Raw genomic sequence first — 20789 nt, 5'->3', positions numbered from 1 at the left:
CATTTGTATGCTCTGTATCTGTATATGCAATCGGGTCAAAATTAGGAGGCTGGGCCTCTTGACTCGTTTTGGATTTTAATGGGCCGACAGTTCACATTAGAAATCTGAAGGGTAAATTTAGTTGATGTTTCCCAATTTTTTTTAAACAAAAAATAGAAAAATGGTACTACATCCCCTCCGTTCTATAATAAATGTCACATTTTTTTTAGTTTGTCTAACAAAAGATGTCACATTTTCTTTTTGGAAAAAGTTCACTCTTTCATTAATATAAATATACTATTTTTTCTCTTCATCTAACATACAAAACAACATCAAATAAAATCTCATGTCATTCTCCAAATATCATCTATTATGGGACGGAGAGAGTAATTGAAATTAGGAGGTTGGGCCTCTTCTTATTATTATATCAGAAGTTTCCATAACAACCGCATTCGTCAAATCGATGGTATATTTATTCAGAATAATCCATGTTTTTGAGCACTTTGATTTATTTACAAAAAAATTGAAGATAGATAAAAGATTGAAAGTGTGAAAAGAGAGAGTGAGGTGTGAAAATTTGAAGGAAATATATGTATTTATAGCGAAAATAATTATATACTCCTCCAGTCCCAAAAAACAGATTGATTTTTTTTTGGCATGTCACCTAAAATTGGACAAAGTCTAAATAAGGAAAGTCTTAAACTACTAATAAAGTAGACCTCATAATCCAACTTAGTCAATTTTTTGGGGACTGATGGAGCATTAAATTTATTAACAAAACAAACACGAAATAAAAAAAATAAAAAATTCACACGGAAGCCAGCGAATTGGCCGGACATCGGGTGTAAAGCCCGACGACCTTATGGAGAAGAGTACCTGGAATGCAGTCCCGCTAGGCGGGTGCCCCGAGCATGTTTGGATGCAGAAAATATTTTGGTATGGGCTATATTCTAAAATTAGAGTTCATATTTTTTAAAATTGTAGGGACTTTTTGCATAATGATTTACATAAAATACCATAAATTTAAAGATATTACAATATAAATAAAAAAATAAAAAAAAATTAAAAAAATTGGGGATTAATAAAGCTCCTCATAGTTTGTACATGGTTCTGCCATTGACCCCATGCGGGGCTGCACACTGAATGCCTTAGAGCATGCCTAACTCTGCGGGCGGACCGCGCATAGTACTGGCCCCCAGCCCAGCGCATTGGAGGGGAGGAATCGGCGTCCTGGGCCGCGCCATGGAGCAGTCCGGCCCAGCGTTATCTCGTCCCGGGACGGGCCACGTTGCTGCCCGGCCCAGTGTTGGAGGGGGTTTGGGCCGGACAAGGGCCCCAATTTCGATTTTTTTTTTATTTTATAAAATTCGAAATTTATCTATAAATACCACTCCATTTTCATATCTATTCAACTTCTCTCTCTCTCTCGCACACTATATCACTAGCAAATATATCCGTAAAAAATGCCTCCTCGCCATGGTGGTCAAAGAGCAATCGAAGCTCAAAGTGCCAGAATGTTAGAGGAGGCGATGCCTGCAATCCAAGAGGAAATCAACAACGAGGTTGCTCGCTACCAAGCTGTTGTTCAAGCGTGGAACGAACAACAAACATACCACGTACTCGGATGTATACCCTCCGAGACCGTGAACAAGCTGGTTTGCGGCTTTTCATAGATTATTTCTCTAAAGATCCTCGATGGAGTGATCAGATGTTCCGTCGTCGGTTCCGGATGCAGAGACATTTATTCATGCGCATCGTCAATGCAGTTGTAACTCGTGACTCGTATTTCATGCAAACCACCGATGCTGTTGGGCGGCAAAGTATATCAACTTTTGCAGAAATGCACATCCGCCATACGCCAACTCGCTTACGGAACTACTGCAGATATGTTTGATGAGTATCTCCATGTAAGCGAGCAAACTGGACGCAAGTGCCTAGTTAGATTCTGTCGGACAGTGATCGAAGCATTCAAGGATACATACTTGAGAAAGCCAACGACCGACGACACCCAGAGGTTGGTGAACATGCACGAGCGGACCCATGGCTTCTCGGGGATACTGGACAACATCGACTTTATGCACTGGCAGTGGAAGAATTATCCAACGGCTTGGAGAGGACAATACACTAGCGGGCACAAGGGCACACATCTGACGATCGTGTTGGAGGCCGTTGCCGACCAACTATTTTGGATCTGGCATGCCTACTTTGGTGTCGCTGGGTCGAACAACGACCTCAATGTGTTGAGCGAGTCTCCATTGTTCAACGACCTGTGTGCCGGGCGAGCGCCGAACGTAGAGTTCACGGCCAACCATCTCCGGTACAATATGGGGTACTATCTGGTAGATGGGATCTACCCTCGATGGCCTATGTTCGTGAAGACTATTACATGTCCGACAACGCCGAAGAGGTCATTGTTCGCCCAAAAGCAAGAGGCGGCTCGGAAAGATGTGGAGCATGCATTCGGAGTCCTCCAATCACGGTGGGTTATGTGAAGGGAGCGTCCCGTGGTTGGCACCGTCCACTAATCACCGACATCATGTATGCATGTATCATAATGCATAACATGATCGTTGAGGACGAGGGAAAAAATGTCACTTTGTGAAGCGATGATGCAAGCTCCTGCACCGCTAGTAACCACGTTGTCACCGACCCGCCCGTGTAGGGTGTTCCTCCCGACATGCACAATGACATGGCCCGTTCAGCTGCGATGCGCCAAGAAGAAGCACACACTCGCCTCCAAGCAGATCTAATTGAAGAAATTTGGACACACACCAACGTTTTCCAGCATTGACGTTATGTTTTAATATTTTTTTATATTTTTAAATTTTTATGTTGTAATTTTCAATTTCCGAATGAAGAACAACTTTTCCCTGTTTTAAATTGTTCGGCATTTTTTATTTCACGCGTAAAATAGGTTGTAAATTTTGAAAAGTGCAATTTAATAGTTGTGATCTGGATGGGGCCTGCAGAGTTAGAGAAGTTGTGGTCTGCGATTGAAATTTAGGGGAATGATGGCATTGATGAGACTTGGGGCCTAAATGCGGGCTAGGGTTGTGGATGCCCTTACATAAACAACAATAAATGTTGACTTTTTCTGACAATATTCGATTGATTCATGAACTTTGACAGCCATATAATATTTGGATTTAAGTGTATTACCTAGCAATATTTGTTTAAATACTGAGCACAAATTTTAAGGAAGCTGTGACAATAATACTTCTTCGCTCTTTCTAGTAATTTATCATCATTACTTAACCAAGAATTTTGATCATTAGCATGTCAAAATATTTGGTTTGGCTGGCTGACAAAGTATATAAATGTATCAAGTAAATAAACCCTGTTATAAAATAATTGAAGATTAACCTCAAATTTGATATTGTTGACTGTGCAAACTACAGTTCAATAAATTCTCAAAATTAAGGCTATAAATGAAACTTCAAAAGTTACTACTATCTCCGTATTTGAAAAATAGAAATATTAGAAAAGAATTGGTAAAAGTAAGAAAGAAAAAGATAAAGAGAAAAATGGATAAAGTAAGTGAGAGAAAGAGAAAAAGTAATTAAAGTAGTATATTGGATTGTGGGTCCAGTTTCTAAAATAAAAATTTTAAAAAGTTTCTATTTTTAAGGGACATCAAAATATAAATAGTTTCTATTTTTAAAAGACGGAGGTAGTATAAAATATACTAAATCTAAATGAAGGTTATTGTTGAAACTTTTTTCAAAGTTCGGACTATAAAGTAAAATAAATCAAAATTTATTATATAAGGTGAAAGCTAATACAATTAACCAATTTTTTAAATACAATGAGAGACAAGGAAAGGAATGGAGAAAGGGAAAGAAAGATACACTACTTGACATTGCACATGGGAAGAGAATAAATAATTGTTTCGAGGGAAATCAAATTATAAAATATGTTATCAACTTACCTAATCTTGCTTAAATTATACTCCCTCCGTCCCGCACTACTTGCACTTATTTCTTTTCTGGGCGTCCCAAGTTATTTGCACTCTTTCCATTTTTAGTAACAATTTATACCTACAGCCGTAATTGTTGACTTTGTCTATCACTCATTCCTTAATATCCGTGCCCAAAATGAAAGGTGCGAGTAGTGCGGGACGGAGGGAGTAGTACTATACGGTACTTCATAATGAATATTGCATATAATCCGAAATATGTAAACGATTAATTAACTTACCGAAATTTAGATTTATTGGGAAAATTACCCATTTAGTTACCCAAAATCTAATGGTTTAGATTAAAATAGGGAAAAAAATCCATGCATGAGAGAGTTTTTTTTGTTAACTTCCGAATATGGGTGAGACAGAATTCTGTTTCGCATTTCTAAAGTTGAAAGGAATGTTTCAGTTTCGTATCACCTAGAAAACAATGTAGTTGGATTGCTCAAATGATGAAGTGGTAGATTTAAGTGCCTCTGTATTTAATTGGATTAAATTCCAATCTAATTGGTACTTAATATTTTTAGTTGTTCTTAAGGACTTCAAACACAAAAATGAGATGGGAGATTTAAACTTAGGATATGATGAGCACAAGATCTTAATTAATACCACCAATTACACCACTTTAGCAATTGAAATATTTATAATTTAAGTGAGGTGTTTTCATTACGTTTCAGTTTCGTGTTACGCAAAATGAAAATGTGTCTTTCCTCTTTTTAGAACTAAAAAACAAATCTTCCAAACAGAATCTATTTGAATCACGTATATGAGAACAATTCGAACAACCTTCTTTTTAAAAATCACGTCAATACTCTAGGTAAATAGGTAATGTTTATTTTAGTATAAAGGTTATGTATATTTGAATAGATTAATCACGTTCAATAATTATCAATAATCATTAGCTAATTAAGATTTGAGGATTGCTTATCAATAGACATTAGGTGTAAGGTTACACCAACATCCAATCAATATCAATTAAAAACAAATATTTATGAATTAAGTTTCAACCTGTATTTTATTACATTATTATTATTGTTATTCATGTAATGTACCCATGTTCGATTGTTATAGTAATAAAATACAAATTGTTTCACTGTCTAAATATGTAATCAACTTGCAAAACAGTCGAGTTACTTAATTCTTATCGCTTTGCTAATACAAGTCACATCTAGGTGTTGATTAGTTTTAGCCATGACAATTGAGAAATGATTCAATATTTTCGTATTATATTTTGTATTTTAAGTGCGGCATCCCGCCTAGCTAATTAGTATTCTTAATTAGCTAAATTATCAGAGTGTCATAGAATAGCTCCTATTACAAACCTTAATCATGCTTACCAAATTAGAGTGCTTATTTTGTAGTGTATGGATTTTTATTTGGACAACTACCCGTTTATATAATCACCCAAAATTTAATGAGTACTATTTGGACGACTACTCAGTTGCTATAATAGTATTAGTAGTAATATTAATTTTTTTGTAAATAGTACTCCCTCCGTCCCATAGTAGATGTCACATTTTCCTTTTTAGTTTGTCCCACAAAAGATGTCACATTTCTTCTCTTGGAAAAAGTTTCCTCTCACATTAATGATAAATTTATATTTTGTGTCACCAATTAACACACAAAACAACATCTCCTAAAATCTCGTGTCATCTCCCAAGTGTGCCATCCTCTTTGGGACGGAGGGAGTAGTACTTTATATATTTAAACAGTTATGAACGGTAAAGTTTCTTTTTAACATATTTTACAAGAAAATTTCCTAAACGTCGTAATTTTAAGGAATCCAAGGTTGTATATTAATCGATTAACTACGTCCAATTATCATCAACAATTATTAATTATCTAATTAAGACTTTAAAATTTTCCATGTATAAACATATTAGGTGTAAGGTTACACCAACTATCCAACCAATAGCAATTAAAAATTGTTCCAACAACACTATAAATCGAGAAGATAAAACCCCTTACTAACTCAAGCACCAAAATTAAGCAATGGCAAACCAAGTAGAAACCCTAGTTGCTAGTTCTCCAACAAAAACCCCATCTGAAAAATACTACACTTTCTTCAAATTCCATCTAACCGATATCGTCAATATATATCCCGCCGTTTATAAGAGTGCTGAGGTCATCGAAGGAGAGCTAGGGGTCGTCGGCTGCATCACGCTCTGGACTTATGCTCTCGGTATAAATTTCTTTTCGACACTACTACTAATATTCAGATCCAATTTCTAAGTGTCTGATATTAAACCTAATTTTGCATGCAGGAGAGATTTCAATGGGGATGAAGGTTCTAAATGAAGTGATAGATGATGCTACAAAAACCATAAAACTGACAATGTTGGGAGGAGATGCGTTGCAATTGTACAAGAGTTTTGCATGCACACTTAAAGTGAGTGAGGGTTCGGCACAATGGGTTATAGAGTATGAGAGAACAAGTCCTCTCACTCCACCTCCTCTGGCCTATGTTCCCATTTTAACGACTCTCATCACTCTTGTGGATGCCTACCTCCTCATCAACTAAAATTGCAATGGGTTGGTTATGTGTGTATTGATGGTCATGACGACCATTTTTATTGTGTTAATGTTATGTTGTTTGGAATGGTTATTTGATGCATGTGTTATGCATACTATGTATTTTAATTTTATTAAATAAAACCCATTGTGGGGCATGGTTTGTTGCAAATTGATTTTTACTACTGTATATGTGGCATTTTATCTAGTTATTTTTTCTTTAGTATAAGTGGAAATACAATGTTTAGTTGTTTACTTTACTATGGAAACTCCATAATATATACATGTTTAATTAGTGCATTCAGAAAAGAGCTTCCAAGAAAATGGAAATTCTCTCCGGCTTCAATAGTCCCTATAGAGGACGCAATTGGAAGCATTCTAAAAAACAAAAGAACAAGTTAATTTATTATTTATTTAAGAACGCTTTCTTTTAGATTCTAAATTGTTGTTGGTTTTTAAACTTTTCCAATGCAAGTAATTGCGTCTTAATTTTTATGTCCTTAAAATATACTCTCTCCGTCACTACAAAAAACTTATATTTTAAGGATACAAAAATCGAGACGCAATCACTTGCGTTGAAAATTTTAAAATAACAACAATTTAAGGCGCAAAAGAAATGTTCCAAAATTTAAGGACAAATTAACTTAAACTTTTGCGCTTTTAGGACGCTTCCACTTGCGTCCTCTAATTTTAGTCGGGACACCAACAATAAGGACATTTTTAAGCGTATGTGGTAGACTTAGAAACAAAAACTACCATCTTTAATTGCATTAAAAAATGTTCTAAATGGTTTATTTTATAGTGCGTCCACCAATAAACTTCTCATTTTGCCATTTTTATCCGTCCACCAATAAACTTCTCATTTTACCATTTTTATCCGTCCACCAATAAACTACCATTTGCTTTTTACTAGTTTTGGTAATGTACCCCATATTTCACTAATTTATTTACGAACATTTCATTACTCTCTCTATTCCATAGTAGTGGAATCATTTAGCCATTTTGGTACGTTCCATAGTAGTGGAGTCATTTTCTTTTTTAGTAAAAGTCACACATTTAATTTCTTCTCACTTACTTTACCCCCTCTTACTATTTTCTCTCTTTATCTCTCCACATTTTTCATTTCATACTTTATTATTCTTTTACTTAACTCATTTAACACAATTTTTCTAAAATCGTGTGTCCGAAAAGAAACGCTACCACTACCGCGGAACAAAGGGAGTACTATAAAACTAAAAGTAGGACCCACCTTCCACTAACCTTTTCAACCAACTTTCTACTATATTTCTTATAATGAAATAACTCACTTTAGGTGTGACATCCCAAAAATGAATACGATACTTTTGGTGAAACGGAAAAAGAAGCGTCTCAGTTACTTCTCTCTATTTTATTCTCTTTCTACTTTACACTCTCTCCACATTACCTATTTTATACTCCGTCAGTCCCACTATAAGTGACTATTACCTAAAAACTTATGCTCAAAAGAAATGTGTCATGTGTAATGGAACGGAAGGAGTATCATTTTCTCAAAACGAGTGAGAAAAAGAAGCTTCTCACTTAATTTGGGACGTAAAAATTTATCTTGAGAAGTAAGAAGTGTTAACTTGTAGCCCAAAATTGTGGACTTCTGGTTTTTGGCAAACTTTTGCCATCCCAGTGGGGAGTAGGAAGTTTGGGGGAGTGGCTGCCTATAAAAGGAGCTCACCCCAATTTTGTAAATCATCCTCAAACATTTGTATTCTCTTCTCCGTCTATATATAAGTGGACTCTGCAGAGGGTGCTCAGAGACGTAGGCAATTTGGCCGAACTCCGTTATCAAAGTTTCGGATGTGTTCATTCTTTATTATTTATTTTGTTCCGCATTTATTTATGGGTTTTCTCTTCTATTGTGATATTGTATTCAATATTATTTGCGGGTTTGGTAGTAGTGTTTTGTACGGTTCTTTTGGGTGTTTTTATTTTGCCATAAATACCCCGACTGATAAATTCTGTTAGGAGTCTGGTATTTAAGAGGGACAGTGTCCCACCAGCTTGTCCTGAGAATTTATTTGGAGAAATAATTTTATCGAGTAGACTCCATTGAGTTAACTCTAAAATTACTGAATCGGTTCATTTCACTATTTGAGAGAAAATTACCCGGTTTTCTCAACAAGAAGTACATTTGTTATGTTATATTTTGAATTATTATATTGAATACACAAAATATATACACAATGGAGCTCCAATTAAAAATATTTTCTACATCCGTCACTGTTGTTATCTCTGCGTTATGCGAGTTGAATTTTCTAAATACTCTGCAGCATTAATTCGATATAATAGCTGTTCTCATCCATTTAATTATAGCCTACACATCATCACAGCTTCTATAATCTCATCTATATTGGTGGTTATGACGAGATATTAAAAATCTAATTGTCGAGACAATCATCCTAGCATCTAATACGTATATACCGTTGACATGATAATCACGTGTTGTCTGCAAAAATCAATCACAATAATTAATAATGAAAACATGTAAAGAGAAATAATAATTAACAATTAATATTTAATAAAAACATCAGTTCTTCATCGCTGAGTTAGCATTAGTTGATGGGTAGGTAACTGGTGAGTAGATCACTACAATACAAAATTATTTTTCACTACCAAATACTACGCCCATTTCGTGATTCACGTTACTTAAGACTAATAGATTTATATATTTGAGAAAAATAATGTACTTAGTTTCTAAATTAATTGAGAGATAGGTTTCCTATTCTAGAATTATAATGTTTATTAGAGAAATTTTTTTTTAACGACGGAGTGTAAGATAGAATTAAGATCAAACTTTAATAATTATTGTTGTATTCGTATAATAAAGTTTCAAACCAAAAACGGTTGAACATGTGAAAGTGAAATCGTATTTATTGCAATGAAGTTTTAATACTAATACGAATATATAGCATAAAGGTTTTAGGATTATTTGTTGCTTCTATACATATACATGCTTCTATACATATACATTTGTAGGGGTGTGATCAGATCAATAAGTGAAATTCTGTCAGAGCATGCGCAGCGGTGGCGTCCGTCGCCACCGCCGTCCGCGCCGCTGGCACGGACGCCATCCGCCGCCGCTGCGCTCGCGCCGCTGGCACGGCGCTGCTCGATGTATCGAGCACGTCCGTGCCAGCGGACGCACACGTGACGCGCTCCCATTCGTCAACGGCTCGACCATTGTATTTAAACATTTTTATATTTTTTTTTAAAAAAAATCAGTTTTTTATTAAAAAAAACCGATAAAAAATAAAAAAAAATTTCACTTCCCCAAAAAAATATATCCGTTTATAACCGTTTTTACACCTTTTAAATTTTTTTTTCATTTTTTTTACCCCAAAAATACACACTTTCATCTATAAATACCCCCAATTTCACCCCAAAAATTCACATCAAACTACACAACTCTCATCATCATTCTCCAATATCCATTCTCATCTCCATTCTCTCATATCCATTTTCATCTTCATTCTCTCATACCCTACAACATCACTATGTCCGGCCAAGACGATAACCCTTCGGGCTCCCACGGTTGGAACCCCGAATGGTTCGGTTCACAACCGTTTCCTAGTCCGGAAACGGAATATTCAGCCCCTCCTCAAACCCAAGATTCGGCCGTTCCGGGTGGCTACCGTCCATACCCAATCGACGACCAAGGTGCCTCCGAAGGGCGCTACGGGTGGACACCGGAGCCTAGGCATCGCGCCCCTTCCCAAATGCCGATTCCTCCATCTCGCGCCGGTGTCCGCACACCGTACTCACCGGCGGAGATGGAAAGATTGTTCAAGGCGTACTTGGAAATCTCCGAAGATGCGGTGGTTGGAACGAACCAATCCGGCGATCACTTTTGGTGGCGCGTCTCTAGCCGGTACAATGCAAACCGGCCGCCCGGAACGATCGAGCGCAACTAGAGTATGGTGCGCAACTGCATCGGCCGAGCCAACGAAGAAATTGGCAAGTTCAACGGCTATTTCATCCAGGAGTCCCGGAATGCCGGGAGCGGCCGAAGCGAGGTCGACATCATCACCGCCGCGCTGAGCACCTACCAATCCATGAACGGTAAGTCGTTCAAATATCTTAACGTTTGGCAGGAGACGCGGACGCACCCGAAGTATAAGGGAGGCATAACATCCTCCTCTAGCGGCTCCTCCAAACGATCAAGGTCGGTAGCCCTATCCGACTCCGGCTCGGAAGAAGTGGCTAGCCAACTCGCCGGAGCTAACTTGGTAGCCCCGACGCCGGACCGAGCGGTTCCCAACGCCGCCCCAAGGAAGGAAGAGGCGGCGGCCAACCGTCGTCGCGGCTCGACTCCCGAAGCCACTCCCGAAGCCGCTCCCGCTCCCTATGTGCCACCTCCACCCTCGAACAACTCGCTGTGGATGCTCTTAAGCCAACTCAATATGGCCGATAGGTCATCTATGACCCCCACGCAACTTGAAACACACGAGACCATGATAAAAGGTCTCCAAAAACAATTGGGGTTGATCCCGCCAGATGCGTAGTCTTATTAGGAGTTTAATTATGTAATTTTTTAATTTTAGGATTTTAATTATGTAATTTTTAATTTTAAGGAGTTTAATTATGTAATTTTAATTTTAAGGAGTTTAATTATGTAATTTTTAATTTTAGGATTTTAATTATGTATTTTTTAATTTTATTTGTAATTTGTAATATTTATTATGGTTTTTAAATGGATTTTAATATTATGGAAATGTTATTTTTTAATTGAATTTTATATTAATTGTGTTCGTCCTTGCGGAAGAGCACAGTTGTGAGTGTTGTGCTTTTGCCAGAGAGCAGGCATGAATAGTACCGCCCGGGCCCACAACCGTGCCGCTGGCAAGAGCACGGTTGTGGATGCTCTCAAAAATCAAAGCGAATCTCAGTCATTGGATCTTTTGATGTAACCGTTAGATGAATGTCACGTGTCATCTAATAATGTAGATCATGTAGTATAATAATGTAGCTCGGCAAATAATGTAACGCGTTTTATTCTAATAATGTAGATTGTGTAGTCTAATAATGTAGCTCTGCTAATAATATAACGCTTTTAGTATAATAATATAGCTCGGATATTATTATCACAACCATCCAATCTAAAGATTTAAGGATTGAGATTTACTTTGATATTTAACAGGATTTAACTTATTGACCATAGTGCACCCCTATATATACGCGCTACTATTTCAAGTAAGAAAACCTTTTATTTTCCCTGACAGCATTGACGGCGACACATGTTTTGTTGTGTCGATTCTATTTTCAAATACAATAATTTAGATCACAATAAATATATTGTTAATAATTAACTAGGATAAATCATACGAATATCATTAGTGATCAAAATAGTACATTTTTACGAGTTAAAAAAAATTTTATTTACAGGATTTTATATTTAGTCTTGTCTGTTTTACAATATCCACCCAAATCCACATATTCAAGTTGATTTCTTATTAGATTACACTACAAAAAACAAGCAAATTACCAATGGAAATATCCGTGGGTAAAATCAATTTATCCGTCGGAGAATGTCATTACCAAGGGATACTAGCCATACGTAAAAGCCACGACGCTAATTTTTTTTACCAAGGGATATTAGCCATTGGAAAATTCCCAACGGAAAAATCTGTGGGTAATTGTCTATTAAAGTTTTGGTTAATTGCCAACGGAAATTGCCGTTGGCAATTCTGGATTTTTTTACAATTTTACCAACGACTTTTCTCCGTTGGTAATCTTTCAAATCTATATTTGAACCATTTTAATTTTTCTCTGTGAACCTGTACACCATATCATGTTCTAGCTTCACCATGCAATCAATAACAAATAAATAATGACCAACAAAATGAAAATCATCATTGATAAACCTCAAAAGTATTAGTCAAAATACAACCAACATACAAAGCAAAAATAAACAAAGTGTCAAGATTTCAAGTGAGTGCATGAGATATATCAACTCATCATCATAATCAGGAGTGTGACTTGATTGTTGGGGTTGCTTGGACGTCATACTACTTCATCATTTCTTCCATCTCCTGTTTTTACTCGCATAGTTTTGGATGCATTTCGCGCCACAACTCTTGGCGCAGTTCATCTCGTATTCAATGCTGCAAGTCAACAGATTTGTGAAAGCTAAGCTCCCTTGATATATTTTACGGTCAAACAAATAAGTCTCATATTAAGTTCTTGTGTCTTGGCAATACAAACTCATGACACAAGAACTAAGCATTGCTAATTGGCAAAATCAATAAGTCAAATAAAAGCAATAGTTACCAAAACAACACTAACATCTCCACACGCCGTCCTGATGTAGATTCTTATTTGACTGCCAACTTTTGAAAATGATGATGAAATTATAAAATGAGTAATAATTCCTGATTTCAGTAAACCAAGGAAACTTCAATCAATGGCCCTTGCTCCCCAATCTTGGGAAGATTTCAGTAAACAAGTGTACCTCATAGTAATGCATACTTTTGATGATATATAGTAGCAGAAAGAGTAGACATGATTTTCAATTTAATAGTGTTTACTTTTCAGTAAACAAGTGTAATGTACTCATGGTGAAAATTTTCAATTTAATAGTGATTGTGGGAATGATTTATTTGTCTAGCTAGAAACAATCAGATTAGCAGACATGAAATATGTATGGAAGCAGAAGACACCTGCATCTGCTGAAGAGTTAAACCCCGAACTGTCTAGCTCTTCCTCAGCACATATAAATCCTGCAATGCCCTGTAAGATATCAACAAAGTTTGTAAGATAGAAGGACGTTGATACATAGCTTCAAAAGACTTTAATATGAGTTATCCATTGAACAAAAGAAAAAAATAATTTATAATAATTTACATGTATTTATGTCAATAGACGTGTTTTTAAATTCCTTCACCAAAGCAATATGAATAAATATGTAATGACTAAGCATATAAAGTAAAATCCTCATTATCTAATTGCCAGCACAGAAAGAGCTTTTAATTATCAGCTTTTATTTTGGCAAAAAACAAAGGTTTGATTTGGCATAATGAAAAACAATGGATGAGTTAAAAAAACATACTGTATATTTTTTCACAAACTTCTCCACACCACATCAGCAAGTGTATCTTACCCCGTCCTCCTCGATTTTGGTAATTCTGGCCACGTCCTCCTTCGTAATGAGGGAGGACGTCAAAATTCCACCTATCGAGGCAGAGGTCGGAATTCTTATGGACAACGAGGACGAGGAAGAGGACAATACAGAGGCGGTTATTCTCAAACCTATAATCAACCAGGGTTTGATAAAGCAAATGTCGAGTGCTATACTTGTCACGAATTCGGGCATTACAGCTATGAATGTCCAACAGCCGGAAATACCAGATCCAACCAACAAGTCCATTATGCCGATGGTGGAGACAATAATGAGCAGGTAATTTCAACCTCTCTTTTTACTCATAAAGGACTTGAGGGTGATCAGTGCAGCACGTGGTACTTGGATACTGGAGCTAGTAACCACATGTGCGGGAACAAAGAAGCTCAAACATGGAGCTGGGAGGATAAAAAAGTTGCAAGCTCGTCAGAAATTGTACCTGATCAGCAAGAAGATGCACGTGAAGTTGAAGAACCTTTTTCCTTTCAGCAAGGATGAAATTAGAACCCAGATAGTAACCTTTTTCCTTTCAACATACTCCATTTTGACACACAAAATATAGGAGCACTCAACAAGGATGAAATATGGAGGATAAGTATTAATAAGCTTCTCACAAAAGGATTACAAAATACAAAAACAAAAAGATGTGCTTCAGCACTACAAACTCTCACTGTTTATCTATGAGCTACGGCTCTTTCTCTCAATTCACCACTTCCTTTTCTCTTGATTGATTACATTAAACTACTACTACCCCTATTTATAGAGATTCAAAACTAGCTAGCTACAATACACATCATCATAGCTTAATTAGGAAGAAAACAAATGTAATCCACTACCTACACCACCTAATTATCAATATGGTACGTGGCTTTCATGTAGCCATGAGGAAACAAAAATCATCCACGTATAATAACTAGGTGATGCACCTACTTCATCACTTTTTCTTAATCTTGAAGTAATTGAGTTTAATAAACTCAACATCCTCCCTTAAACTCAATTCTTCAAGGTTTTCATGCCAAGCATAAATTTCAATCTTCTAAAGACATCCTGTTTTAGTGGCTTCGTAAAAATGTCAGCAATTTGATCTTGTGACTTGCAGTACACTAGCTCCACATCATTTTGGTTCACGTGTTCCCGAATAAAATGATAACGAGTATCAATATGTTTACTTCTTCCGTGGAACACTGGATTTTTAGCAAGTGCTATTGCAGACTTATTATCAACACGTATCTCTGTCGGGCCTTGTTGCGCGAATCCCAGAAAAGTTAATAAATTTCTCAACCAAATGCAATGGCACACCGTTGAACTTGCTGCAACATACTCAGCTTCACATGTTGAGAGTGTCACTATAGCTTGCTTCTTTGACGACCAAGTAAAGACAGCATCTCCAATATAAAAACAGTAGCCGGTAGTGCTCTTTCTTTCATCCAAGTCTCTTCCCCAATCGCTATCCGAATAACCAATGAGCTTAACTTCTTGATTAAAGGGATAAAATATACCTTCATTCAGCGTACCTTTAATATAGCGCAAAATCCTCTTAACTGCATTCAAATGAGATTGTGACGGCGTTTCCATGTATCTGCTGATTAATCCAACTCCATAGAGAATATCGGGCCTAGTGCACGTTATATATCGTAAACTTCCAACGAGGCTTTTGAAGTAAGTTGGATCCACCTCAGCTTCACCATCATGCTTCCTTAATTCTTGACCGATCGCCACGGGAGTGTTAACAGGATTGCAGGACTCCATTTTGAATTTCTCCAAGATTTGTTTTGCAAATGAGCTTTGAGAGATAAATATCCCATCTTCATTTTGTACTACCTCAATTCCCAGAAAATGTGCCATCAAACCAATGTCCGTCATCTCGAACTCCTTGATCATGCTCTTCTTGAAGGTATGAAACATTGTTTCACAATTTCCAGTAAAAATAAGATCATCGACATATAGGCAAACGAATAACATGTTACCTTTAGCATCTTTCTTCAAGTATAGAGCATGTTCATAGGGACACTTCACGAAACCATTCTTCAGAAAATACTCATTAATTCTGGAATTCCATGCACGAGGTGCTTGCTTGAGCCCGTACAAAGCTTTCTTCAATCTGTAAACTTTATTCTCAGCTCCTCGTTTCACATAACCTTCAGGTTGCTCCACATAAATTTCTTCTTCAAGAAAACCATTTAGAAAAGCCGACTTCACATCGAGCTGATAAATCTTCCAATTGTGTTGGGCTGCCAGCGAGATAAATAATCTGATCGTCTCAAGACGAGCAACAGGAGCGAAGACTTCACTATAATCAATTCCGGCCTTCTGCTTGTATCCTTTCGCCACTAACCTCGCTTTGTACCTTTGCACTTCACCATTGGCATTTTTCTTTGTTTTGAACACCCATTTCACACCAATTGCTTTTCGGCCTTCTGGCAGTGTTGTCAACGACCAAGTATCATTTTTCTCAATCGCATTGATTTCTTCATCCATTGCAATCTTCCATTTCATTTCTTGTGCAGCATCTGTATAAGCAATAGGATCAGCATCCATATAAAAACAAATAAGATTCACATTTTCCTCCACGGCTTCATCAACTTTCTTCGGTAGCTTCATATATATCGTTCAGATTGCGCATCCTTCTTGGCCTTCCGACTGGACCTTGAGATGATGTTGGTGAATCAGGTTCTTCAACTTCACGTGCATCTTCTTGCTGATCAGGTACAATTTCTGACGAGCTTGCAACTTTTTTATCCTCCCAGCTCCATGTTTGAGCTTCTTCAAACACCACATCGCGGCTTATGATCAACCTTCTTTGTGAGTGGGTTATACAATTTGTAACCCATTACTCGATCTCCATATCCCACGAAGATACACTTTTCGCCTTTATCATCAAGCTTGATTCTTCGAGCTTCGGGGATTTTGGCATAGGCAATGCAGCCAAAAACTCTCAGGTGCGCAACACTGGGCTTGAACGAGCTCCATGCTTCTTCGGGCGTCATGTTGCGAACACTTTTGGTGGGACATCGGTTCAGGAGATATACTGCTGTTGCGACAGCTTCAGCCCAGAATTCTCGAGGTAAGTCCTTCCCTTTGATCATACTCCTCGCCATATCAAGAATTGTTCGGTTCTTCCTTTCAGCAACACCATTCAATTGAGGAGTATATGCAGGTGTAAGTTGGTGAACGATTCCATGATCCTTGCAAAACTTTTCGAACAGATCGGATGTGAACTCGCCTCCTTGGTCGGATCTAAGAACTTTAATATAGTTCCCACTCTGCCTTTCAACAAGAATTTTGAATTCTTTGAAAATATCAAACACCTCAGATTTCCTTTTCAAGAAATACACCCAAGTCTTTCTGGAATAATCATCAATGAAAGTTAGAAAGTATTGATTACCTCCAGTAGAAATAGGCTTCAGAGGACCACAAACATCTGTATGAATGATCTCCAATGGGCGTGATGCTCTCCATCTCATTTCTTTTGAGAAACTTGGCCTGTGATGTTTTCCCAGTACGCATCCTTCACAAACTTCTTCAGGATGATCAATATGCGGCAAGCCTTTCACCATATTCTTTGAAGACAAAAGCTTCAAACCACCAAAATTCAGATGTCCAAGACGCAAATGCCATAACCACGATTCATCTTTAACAATAGTATTCATGCACTTCAACATATCATGTTTCATGTTCAATGCAAATAATCTATTTTTGGACATCTTCACACAGGCAACCAAACTACCTCGAGCATCATTGATAGACAAATAAGAATTCTTGATATTAACATCAAATCCTTTCTCCAGCAATTGACCAAGGCTCAAAATATTGCTCTTCATAGCAGGCACATAATAGACGTCATATATAAAACCATGATTTCCATTCTTCAACTTAATCAAGATATTACCTTTTCCTTGCACCGCTACTTTGGAGGAATCTCCAAAAGTAACATCCCCATAAGATGTCTCCTTCAGCTCCACGAAGAGTTCCTTGTTCCCGCACATGTGGTTACTAGCTCCAGTATCCAAGTACCACGTGCTGCACTGATCACCCTCAAGTCCTTTATGAGTAAAAAGAGAGGTTGAAATTACCTGCTCATTATTGTCTCCACCATCGGCATAATGGACTTGTTGGTTGGATCTGGTATTTCCGGCTGTTGGACATTCATAGCTGTAATGCCCGAATTCGTGACAAGTATAGCACTCGACATTTGCTTTATCAAACCCTGGTTGATTATAGGTTTGAGAATAACCGCCTCTGTATTGTCCTCTTCCTCGTCCTCGTTGTCCATAAGAATTCCGACCTCTGCCTCGATAGGTGGAATTTTGACGTCCTCCCTCATTTTGATAATTCTGACCTCGTCCTCCTCGATTTTGGTAATTCTGGCCACGTCCTCCTTCGTAATGATAATTTTGGCCGCGTCCTCCTCGGCCACGATAGCCTCGTCCTCGGCTTCTACCTCGGTTGTATCCGCCACGTGATGTCCCAGGCTCAAACTTCTTGTCTTCTTGTATCGACATCTTTGCTTGTAGCATATGCTCAAGTGACGGAGTTGTCTTTTTCTTCATGCGTTGCTCGTGGACTTCCAAGCTGCTCTGTAACTGGTCGATTGACATAGTGTTGAGATCTTTTGATTCTTCGATAGCCGCAATGACGTGCTCAAATTTTGACGTCAAGGAACGAAGAATTTTCTCAATGACACGAACATCTTCAACTATCTCTCCTTGCCGTTTCATTTGATTCACAATAACTAATGTTCTTGCGAAATAGTCTGAAATGCTCTCCGTTTCAGACATGGTCAAACTTTCGAACTCGCCACGTAGGATCTGCAGTCGAACTCGTATCGCCTTATCAATACCAGTGAAAGAATTCTTCAAAATCTCCCAGGCTTGTTTTGACGTGGTGGCTGCACTTACTTTCTCGAACGTGGTTTCATCAATACCTTGATAGATATTGAACAATGCCTTCTTGTCTCGTTTCCTTGCATCTTTGAGGGCGTTCTTCTGGTTGTTTGTCAGGGCATCTTCGGCTTCTTGGGAGACAGGTTCGGTGTAGCCGTCTTGAACAATATCCCACAACTCTTGTGATTGCAACAAGACTCGCATCTGAATACTCCAATTCCCATAATTGTGTTTCTCTAATTTGGGAATCTGGGGTTGAACCATATTCAACGTTGTCGCCATAGGTAGGATCGAGTGGCTCTAGATACCAGATTTGTTGGATATTTGACACACAAAATATAGGAGCACTCAACAAGGATGAAATATGGAGGATAAGTATTAATAAGCTTCTCACAAAAGGATTACAAAATACAAAAACAAAAAGATGTGCTTCAGCACTACAAACTCTCACTGTTTATCTATGAGCTACGGCTCTTTCTCTCAATTCACCACTTCCTTTTCTCTTGATTGATTACATTAAACTACTACTACCCCTATTTATAGAGATTCAAAACTAGCTAGCTACAATACACATCATCATAGCTTAATTAGGAAGAAAACAAATGTAATCCACTACCTACACCACCTAATTATCAATATGGTACGTGGCTTTCATGTAGCCATGAGGAAACAAAAATCATCCACGTATAATAACTAGGTGATGCACCTACTTCATCACTTTTTCTTAATCTTGAAGTAATTGAGTTTAATAAACTCAACAATAAACACACTTAGCTAATTTACAGAATTTTATCTCTTTTGAGTGCCAAAAATCCTAATTCTGGAGAGAGAGCATAGACAGCATCGTGTTAGTAAAGCCAAATTACTGGAGTCACTGTAAAATTTTCTGAGCGCTCTCCGTGAATTCCCAATCGGATTATCACTGTGAAGTATCACCATATCTTAATATCTATATATGTAAATGCAATCCCTGATGATGAATTGCAAGTAGCAAGGAGTATAAAAGATTTACTACATTTTGAAAGCTAAATCGTATTTGAATTAGTCAAAAAGAAGTTACACAACTGTTGGGACACCGAGCGAATCGTCGCCGACGCCGATGCAAACTGCGGCGCCCGGAGTAGTGACAGTGGTAGTGGCTCAGAAAATACTTGCGATTGAAAATTCAGAAGTAATTTAGTAAATTAGTATACTTGTCCAGTTTATAGACATGCATCAATGCTTGTGATTAACTTACAGAGGAGTAGTACAGCAATAGTCTTTGATTTTTCAGCAATTTTCCGGTCGGATTTCGCAAATTGGAGAGACAGAACATAGCAATTTCCCGGTCGACTTTGATTTCTCGGATTGGAGAGATTGAACGGAGCAATTTTCTGGTGGGCTTCGACTTCACAGATCGGAGACGAACGGCAGTGAAAAGAGGGCTAGGGTTAAAAAAGAAGTAGAGAGGTGAAATATATACCACATATACAATTTAAGTTTCCTGACGTCAAAATCCCTTGGTAATTGAATTATAAATTAATAATTATTAAATATAATAACTTTAAGTTTTCCGACGGCAAAAATCCTAGGTAATTTATTTATAAAATAATTATTTTTAAAATATAATAGGTTTACCCACGGAATCGGCCGTTGGTAAATTAAACTGCCAAACTCCGTCACAGATACGTTGGAAATGACGTCGGTAAATTATCAACAATAGATCCCTTGGTAATCCATTGGTAAATGCCTACGGATATTGTATTCTCAGTAAATTCATTGGTAATTAGCGTGTTTTTTTGTAGTGTTAAATCTTTAAAGACGAGATTTTAAATGTATGTGAGTGGATTGTGGTAGTGGGCTAGCATCAATAATTATAGTACTCCATCCGTCCGCCATTAATTGTTACGCTTTGATTCGGCATCGATTTTAAGAAATGTAATAGAAAGTGAGTTGAAAAAGTTAGTGAATATGTGTCATACTTTTATGGAATATAATAAAATGCGAGTGAAAATGAGTTAGTGAAATATGAAGTTTACTACCAAAAGTAGTACATGTATTGGCGCACGGACCAAAAATGAAAATAGTGACAAATATCGACGGACTTACCTGAGTATAATATATCGGTTAAGAGTTAAGTCACATCCATAACTCATGCATGCATGAAAAACTAAGAGTGATGGATCATACATGCATAAAAAAAACTATCAACTTTCATTAGTTAAAATGGACTTATTAAATTTGAAGTATAACTACTCAGTTATTATCTCAATCCACTAATTATTTATCCCAATAATCACTATCATGAATCGTTAGCTAAGATATCTTCTACGAT

General features: G+C 37.3%; 1 protein-coding gene across 1 annotated transcript; it reads left to right on the top strand.

The window, feature by feature from the left end:
* The first annotated feature begins 5898 nt into the window (after nucleotides 1-5898).
* Nucleotides 5899-6620, top strand: LOC121788666 (major latex protein 146-like). Its single transcript, XM_042187291.1, has 2 exons — nucleotides 5899-6119; nucleotides 6202-6620. The coding sequence occupies exons 1-2, from the start codon at nucleotides 5930-5932 to the stop codon at nucleotides 6456-6458; spliced, it is 447 nt and encodes a 148-aa protein (XP_042043225.1). The 5' UTR covers nucleotides 5899-5929; the 3' UTR covers nucleotides 6459-6620.
* The last annotated feature ends 14169 nt before the right edge of the window (nucleotides 6621-20789 follow it).

This window comes from Salvia splendens, unplaced genomic scaffold, assembly GCF_004379255.2.
Source record: "Salvia splendens isolate huo1 unplaced genomic scaffold, SspV2 ctg1115, whole genome shotgun sequence".
In the NCBI taxonomy this organism is placed as follows: domain Eukaryota; kingdom Viridiplantae; phylum Streptophyta; class Magnoliopsida; order Lamiales; family Lamiaceae; genus Salvia; species Salvia splendens.
This window is presented reverse-complemented; position numbering and strand designations above follow the sequence as displayed.

Excerpts from the sequence above, each read along its gene's own strand:
- LOC121788666 (XM_042187291.1), top strand. The coding sequence starts at position 5,930 with ATGGCAAACCAAGTAGAAACCCTAGTTGCTAGTTCTCCAACAAAAACC. Across the intron at positions 6,120-6,201 it reads GCTCTGGACTTATGCTCTCG|GAGAGATTTCAATGGGGATG; the intron begins GTATAAATTTCT and ends TTTTGCATGCAG.